This window comes from Antechinus flavipes, chromosome 3 (assembly GCF_016432865.1).
Source record: "Antechinus flavipes isolate AdamAnt ecotype Samford, QLD, Australia chromosome 3, AdamAnt_v2, whole genome shotgun sequence".
NCBI lineage: Eukaryota > Metazoa > Chordata > Mammalia > Dasyuromorphia > Dasyuridae > Antechinus > Antechinus flavipes.
In genome coordinates, this window is record NC_067400.1 from 77,547,944 (window position 1) to 77,556,565 (window position 8,622).

Sequence of the window (8,622 nt, forward strand, 5' to 3'; positions counted from 1 at the left end):
ATGGAATATTTATTTCTGAGGGAAGAGCTGGTTGGCCAGTTTTGACTAGCACAGAAAATGTGACTATGAAATTAGAATGGTCAGATAAGCAGGGGCCAGGTAACAGAAGACTTTAAATCTTAGTCTGGGACTCAGGGAGGGGAGAGGAAATAGAAAAAGGGAGAGAATTTGTAATTTAAGTTGTTTTTAAAGAATGTTAAAAAAAATAAAAAGAATGTTTAAAAAATGTTTTTACATATAATTGGAAAAATTAAAAAATATTGGGTTTGAATTACAAAATGAAAAAGGAGAACAAGTAATTTTAATAATAAGCCAAAGAACTTAATAGATAAGTAAATGAATAAATTTGAAAGATTATTATTAAGAAATGTCTAAACCAGATCTTTCTCACTGAAAGGAATACCTTGAGTCCAATCTTGAACTTTTTCTGTTTGCTCTGAAGTAGTTGTTGATTCCTCTACATAGGGGTTCTTAATCTCAGTGAGATTAAGTCTGCGAATTTAGGTTTTGTAGTAAGAATTTGGATAATTGCATTTTAATATAAATTGTTTCTTTTGTAGATCTATGCATTTAAAAACATTTTTCTGAAAAGAAGATGATAACTTTCACCAGGCTGCCGAAAGTATCTACAACAAAATAGGTGAAGAACTTATATTCTATAATAATATATGGTTATGTTTGTCACTTGAATGAAGCCGTTCCTCACAGAGGCAGTTCCTCTTAAGACATACTTGGGTTGGGGGCAGGAAGAAGAGCCTTTATATAGGTCTTAGAGCTGAAAAAGCATTTAGTCTTTGGTTAAATGATCCAGCTCCCCTCCCCCATTTACCATTTTACTGATTAAAGGCCCAAAAGATCTAAATGATTGTGTTAATATTTCTTAGCATCTTGGTAAACATGTCCTTCCTGCCCCTCACTAACTATTTTTCAGAAGTTATCTTTTTGAAGTGATTGACTCCTAGAGTGGGCCAAGGAAGGATCATAATCCTTTCTTTCTACCGAGTTCATCTAAGATAGAAAAACCCAACCCTCCAGTGTTCAGGTGAAGGCTTTTGATATTAAAAAGAGCTTACCCTTTTAATATCGAACCAAAATATGATTCTTAACCTCCCCAAGTCAAATAGAAAACTTAAGCCAATATTTAAACCCCTCATTCAGAAGCCGCTATTGCTTTTTACTTTGTCAATTTCTAGGCTGTTGCATAATACATGAGGAATGGCAAGGAAAGGGAAAGCTAGCTAATCCCCCAAATTAGCACCTTTCTTATTTCACGTGATTAAATGGAAGGATTATTGTATTCTGTATATTCTTTTTGAACTGGAACTCATAAAATGTTTAACAGAGAAAGTGATTCTTTGGGATTCATCATTAATATATTCCCTAGATCAAAAAATCACCAGTCAGTGTTTTGACAGGCATCCACAAAGAAGTTTCTATATAACAAATATTGGTGCAAAAATGATGTGTCTGAGGGCCCTCGGGGAGAAAAGAAGCTACTTAAGCATTTTGTGATGTTTTATTTTCAAAGCAATTAACAGAAGGCTAATGAATTTCCAGAATGGAAATGATAGCCAGTAATTATTATTTTTTGAGTTGGTAGGAATCATAAGACAAGGAGCATTTTGTTTCAATACTGGTAAATGAAAATAAATTTGAAAATGATCAATAAGGACAAATAGACACATTCTAAACTGTTTTTCCCCAAGTCCTATAATGAGGTGAGATCAGCAGGAAGCCAGCTCATTTGAAGCCCCCTGACTGTGGTCAACCTCTTCAGTGGCTTGCTCAGACCTTGGAAATCATCTTTATTATTCTCCTGTTCAATCCCTTGTGAAATTGATGAATATTTTTAGCTCTATTTTGCAGATAAGGTATTTCAGAAGCAAAAAATTATTGCTATCAGTAATGATGATGCTGGTCATGATGCAGATCATGATGATGATGATAATGTGCAGTGAAAGGAGCTCTATATTTGAAGTTTAGAGGGTTCCTAATCAGAGCATCTGGACTTGAGTCCCAGATCTGCAACTTGGGTACATCGATTCATTTCTCTAACTTTTGTTCTCCTCATATGTAAAACAAGGTGATTGGACTAGATCAGAGGTTTTTAAATCTTTGGTAATTTGAAGAAACCTATGGACCTCTTCCTAAAATAATTATTCATTATTATAATTGTTAAAATAAAAATTCATTGTTGAAGGAAGTGCTAAATTTCAATTAAGAGATAATAAAAAGTAATAAATAAGGTAATAAAAATGAAGACAAATTTTTTTATCACCTCTGTTCACATGTCCTCCCCACTTTGCCTTAAAATCTCTGTACTCTCTCTAATCTAGATTAGACAGGACCAAATGACCTCTATGGTTACCTCACAGTTCTAAGTTCCTGTTCTTAGATCTTAAGATTAATTCATATTTATGTAGTGCTTTAAAGGTGATGAACATGGTGTTCCCAAAGCAGCCCCATGAAATAAGTAGTAGAAGAATTATCATTACCTTGTATAGATTAGGAAACTGAGGCTGAGAAATTAAATAACTTTTCCCATGTCCATATAGATTCAAAATCTCATCTCCATGCTTTTTGACTTCTTCTCATGTCACCTTTGTGAGGTAGCACATTATCAGTGTGTAAGATGCAGTCCTAGTGTGACAGACCTGGAAGCCTATCCGTGACCTTAAGGCAAGTTACTAAAGCTCACTGTGTCCTCATTTTTCTCAATTAAATGATATCTGATATTTATCTAACTCAAGATCTATGACGCTGATAAAGCAGGTAGGTAATGCAGTAAGGAGAGTGTCCAAGTCTAATGTCAAGAAAACTCATCTTACTGAGTTAAAAAAATCTGGTCTCTGACACTTATTAACTGTGTGACCTCAGTCAAGTCACAAGCCTTTTTTTCCTTCAATTTCCTAATCTATAAAATTATTTGAAGAAGGAAATAGTAAGCCATTTTTGTATCTTCATCAGGAAAATCCCACCTATGATCACAAAGACTCAGATAACATTAAAATGACTGAATGACAACAAAAATGATCCTGATGGTGAAAAAAATATTCAAACACATTATTTGGTAATGTGGAGAACCAAGATCTCAGCAATTTGACTGAATTTAATCTGTGTATCTGATGAACTTGTCTCCAGTCACAGCACATGTTTAGGGTAGGGAGAAGAATGGAATTTATAGTGATTTAAGACTGTCTATCTGCTCAATTTACACAATCATGTGGCATAAATCCATGTTGGCAACAAAGATCAGGCTGAGAGTAGCATGTCAAATAGACCAAATGAGTGAACCAGAGCAAGCAAACTAAGAGATTATGAAAACATGGAATATGAATTTCTTTCCTTTTGTCTTTAATATTCACTCATTATTGAACTAAGGAAACTATTTCCAAGAACTGGTATGTTTTAGGCAAATGTTTACTATTAGATATTATTTCCTTTTCTAGGCAAATTTTGTTGATAAAGGTTTCAGTACTTCTATCACTTTTATTACTGAAGTGGAGAAAAGTGTTTATCTTGAAATGTTCAGCTTCTTTCAAGGTTCATCTGATATGTCAATGCCTACTGGAAGTTTTTTTTTAATTTCTTAATTGTTAGTACTCTTACCATTTTATTTTCAATCTGTTTTCATGTTGTCTTCTATCTCCCTTAGTCCAGGAGAATATAAATTCTTGGAGGGAAGAGATTATTTCTTCATTTTGTCTTTCTATCACCAGATCTTGTAGAGCATCATACTTGTAGTAACTGCTCATTAAATGGTGGCTTGAACACACTGTAATGGCCCAGAACTGGACCCTTTCCCCCTTTTACATTGCTAAAAGTTTTCTATTAAAATTATATATAATAATTTCTTCTCCAAAATGACAGGGTTGTACTAGGTACCTTATCCAAGATCATTTCCAGCTTTAGCACTATATGTTTTTACAAATTTCAAAAATTTTCATTCTATTTTGTACTTACCCATCATGTTGTACTTTCAGCCCAAACCTTGGAGGGAAAAGAATCCCCAAGAGACAAATAATCCAAAGCGGCTTCTTCATTCTTCTGCAGAGATATTATAGTGACCTAGGCCCCACTTACAGGAAAAGATGTCTCAGATAAAATAGGAAAGGACTGTTCTCACAAATCCAGATAAAATAAATCAAAGCCATGCCCTCTGATTTTTATGACCAAGCTAAATGAGTAAGTCTAAAATTAGGGTGGAATAAACCAAGCTGATATGAGTCCTGATCCCTATGAAATTTAGCATAAATTTCTTTGTTGCTAGTTATATTTTTTCCATCTCCTCTAGCCCCTTTTCTGATCTCCTTCCTGCCAATCATAAGAACAAGAAGGCCTTTATACAAGATAAAAACAGCTGGCAAAAATATACAGAGCTATGCAAAGAACCTGACATAAATTGTCTTTTCACACCCTTGTGAAGTGGGTACTATCAGCATTATTCTCCTCAAAGACTCAGAGATACTATTACTAAGTGCAGGAGTTGGGGTGGGTATTGAAAGAGAATGTAGGACAAAATGACATTTTTCTTGTATGACAATACAAGTGTCATGGTTTCTTCCATGTGAAATGGTTTGAGGGGTAAAGACATCTTTTCTTTGCTTAAGACAAGTGGATTATGATGGAGAAAGTATGAGAGAAAGTGGAGAAAGTTAGAATCTAGGACTAGGTCTGAAACATGACAAGATGGCAGAAGGTTCCCATAGGAGCTTATGGCAGATAGTAATGTAAGCTGTCTGCCAAATAGATATCACAGGAAACATGGAAGTCGAGGAAAGTCTTAGACTTTGGCAACTTGAGTTCCTTCCAATCACCAAGTCTTCCAGTTTCCTGAATTCCTGTCTGACTTGATCACATTGACTTCTGTCCTTGTTCTACTGTATATCATTACTCAGTTGATTATTCCTCATCTGGTTTCCAATAAAATTGTATATCTGTAACTATGTGTAATTGTTCTATTTTCTTTAGTGTCCCACCTATGGTGGTTTTCTTCCTCTTACTCCTCTACCTTAATGGTTCTTCTAAGTCATAAATAGCCAAGACTATTAAGAAAGTAGAATTGACCAAATGGAAAAGGAGATAAAATAGTTCTGAAGAGGATAATTCCTTAAAATTTAGAATTGGGCAAATGAAAATTAATGATTCAATGAGATATCAAGAAACAATCAAACAAAATAAAAAACAATGAAAAGATTAAAGAAAATGTGAGATATTTCATTAGAAAAATAAATAGCCTATAAAATAGATAAAGAAGAAACAATGTAAGAATTATTAGGCTATCTGAAATTTATGATTTTTAAAAAGAGCCTAGACATCATCTTTCAAGAAATTATCCAAGGAAAGCTGCCTTGATAGTCTATAACCATAGAGTAAAATAGAAACTGAAAGAATTCACCAATCATTTTCTGAAAGAGATCCCAAAATACAAACTTCCAGAAATATATAGCTCATAGGATTCTAATTGTAGCCCCAACCCAAGTGCCTAGTGTAACCAACAACAAGCAGATTAGCATATTCTGTAACACATACCTGATTGCCACATGATAGTTTCCATGCCAGCTGGCTTAAAAATAACAAAAATTAGCCAGTAAGAGAGTAGTACCAATAGAATGCAAGGCAAGATGATGTACTATAACCAAAGAAGACTTTCCCCAATGTGGCACCTGGACACTTTCTTTCCTTTTCTGACCTTGGGCAAACTTGTGCTAGTTATAATATCATTACCATATATTAATAATTCCCCAATTAGCTTTTCTGTATGGGTAACCATATGTGCAATTCCACAAAGGCTTTAGGACCTCCCCATGTCATAAAACCTTTTCTATAACTCAAAGTGTACATATCTTGTGCCATTTATTTTAAAAATTCTTGTCTTGCTTTACTAGGCTACTGATCCTTTCAAGGAGCTTGCCTGTCCCACTCCCTGGTGAGTGCTTAAATCTCAGTAAATGTCTTTATTAGATTTGGAGATGGCCTAAATCCATTTTTTCAGATGACTCTATGAATCACTTGGCTAGACCCAATACAGCCAAAAGTTCCATAGCTCCCAAGTCAAGGAGAAAATATTATAAACACCCAGAAAAAAATTCAAATACAGTTAGGATAACACAAGATTTATCAGTTTCTACATTAAAGGATTAGGGGACTTGCATGTAATGTTCTGGAGAGCAAAGGAGTTAAGATTATAAGGAAGAAGCACTAATCCAGCAAAAATGACTATTATCCTTCAAGGATCAATCCTTCATTACAAAATGGATATTTAATGAAATAGAGGACTTACAAACATTCCTGATTTTAAAAAATATCCAGAACTAAATAAAAATATTTGACTTTCAAATACAAGATCCAAGAGAAGATTAAAAAGGTAAACAAGAAAGAGAAAAGGATTCAATCAGGTAAAACTGTTTATATTCCTATGTGGGAAGATGATACTCATAATTCCTAAGAACGTTCTCATTATTAGGGCAGTTAGGAGTATACAGAGACAAAGAACATGGGTGTAAATTGAATATAATGGGATTGTATTAAAAAAATGAAATTAAGGGGTGAGAGAGATGAATGCACTGGGAGAAAAGAAAAGGGAAAAGTAGAGTAGGGTAAATTATTTTACATAAAAGAGGTGTAAAAAACCTTTACATTGGAAAGAAGGATGAGAAGGGGGATACTTACTGTAGAAAGGATAAAGGAAAAGAGAGAGAAAGAAAGAGACACAAAGAGACAGAGGGACAGACAGAAAGAGAGCGCAAGATACAAAGAGAGTGAGAGAGAAAGGGAGAGTGAGTGAGTGATGAGAGGGAGAGAAAGAAGGAAAGAGAGAGATAAACAGGTAGAAAACAGGATTGAAGGAAAAACACAATAATCATAACTATGAAATACTTTTATAGCAAATTCCTCTGATAAGCCTCATTTCTCAAATATGTAGAGAACTGAGTCACATTTGTGAAAATAAGAACTATTCCCTATTGCTAAATAGTCAAATGATATGAACAGATAGTTTTCAAATATTTTAATCAAAACTATCTATAGTCATATGAAAAAATGTTCTAAATCATTAATCAGAGAAATGTAAATTAAAATAATATTGAGGTACTATCTCATACCTATAAAATTGGTTAATATGAAAAAAAAAAAAGAAAATAACAAATGCTGAAGGGGATATGGGGAAATTAAGATACTAATTCACTGTTGGCAGAGCTGTGAACTGATTCAATCATTCTGGAAAGAAAATTGGAATTCTGTCCAAAGGGCTATATAACATCATGCATATCCTTTGACCCAGCAATACCATTACTAGGTCTATATCCCAAAGAGATAAAAAACAAAAAGGAAAAGAACCTAAATTTACAAAAATATTTATAGCAGCTCCTTAGGTGGTGGCAAAGAATTAGAAAATTAGGGGATGCCCATGAATTGGGGAATGGCTGATCAAGTCAGTTATATTACTGTGTTATAAGAAATGATGAATAGGATGCTTTAAAAAAAAAAACTAGAATGAACCAGTGCAAAGTGAAATGAGCAGAACCAGGAGGACATTGTATATAGTAATAATATTTTATGATCAATTGTAAATGATTTAACTATTCTCAGAAATACAATAATTCAAGACAGTGTCAAACGACCCATGATGAAAAATCCTGTCCATCTTCAGAGACAAAACTGATGGCATCTGAATGCAGATCAAAGCATGCTTTTTTCTACTTTATTTTTCTCTTTTTGGTCTATATTTTCTTTCACGACATGACTTACATGGAAATATGTTTTGTTTTATTTCCCATGTACAACATATCAATTTATTTGCCTTCTCGATGAGGAGGGGAAAGAGGAGAATTTGAGATTCAAATTTTTTAAAAATGAATGTTAAAAATTGTTTTTAGATGTATTTGGGGAGAAAATATTAAATTTAAATGGGGAGGAAAGAAAAAGAAATAAACTGGATCAGACTGCTATTTAGGTTTTGCAAGGCTGTCCATTCTGGTATTTCAGACTGATGTCAGCTTCTAGCTGACTTACTTAGGTAAAATTGTCACAGAGAAGAAAATTTATCATTTGCTCAGCAATAAAGCCACCTGCATCTAAATTATCAGCTTAGAGCAGAAAGAACCAAAGGACCCAAATCCCAATTGGACTCATTTGCCTTTTCTTGTCCTGGGGAACTTCTGGGAAAGAAGAGTCAGAGAAAATGCTATTACATAGAGCATGGCAATTAAAGACTGTGATTCATGTGCTAGTGCCTTCATTCAGAACAATAAAACAATATTATGTTCTTGTTTGATAATCAATTCTGCCATATGACCTCATCAAAAAATCAATTTGTTTATTTACTTGTTCACTCATTCATTCATTCACTTATTTATTCATTCAGTTGTTCATTGTTCATTTGTCTTTAGATTGACTGATTGAAGAGGTGGGGAGAAATGGGAAGTGATAAGATATAGATTCTCCTATTGGGGAATTTCCCAACCAGCCCCTTAATCAGGAGTCCAGAGAGAATTTCACCTACCAGCAGGCTGAATGACTAAATACAAAATAGATTTAGAAGCTAGATTAAAGAGGAGAGATTTATCAGCACACTAGGAAACTACCTGCTGGAAGAAACCAGCTTTCCCTGGAAATGGCATT

The 8,622-nt window shown here is 34.0% G+C and overlaps 1 protein-coding gene across 2 annotated transcripts in view; it reads right to left on the reverse strand.

The window, feature by feature from the left end:
* Positions 1 to 4,080, reverse strand: part of CPO (carboxypeptidase O) — a 30,512-nt gene extending 26,432 nt beyond the window's left edge. Inside the window, exon 1 of one of the 2 annotated variants that reach the window (XM_051983689.1) lies at positions 3,964 to 4,080. In XM_051983689.1, the coding sequence (XP_051839649.1) occupies positions 3,964 to 4,043 (80 nt within the window). In that variant the 5' untranslated portion in view covers positions 4,044 to 4,080. The remainder of the gene's footprint in view (positions 1 to 3,963) is intronic. The other variant, XM_051983688.1, reaches the window with a different exon arrangement.
* Between the last annotated feature and the right edge of the window lie 4,542 nt (positions 4,081 to 8,622).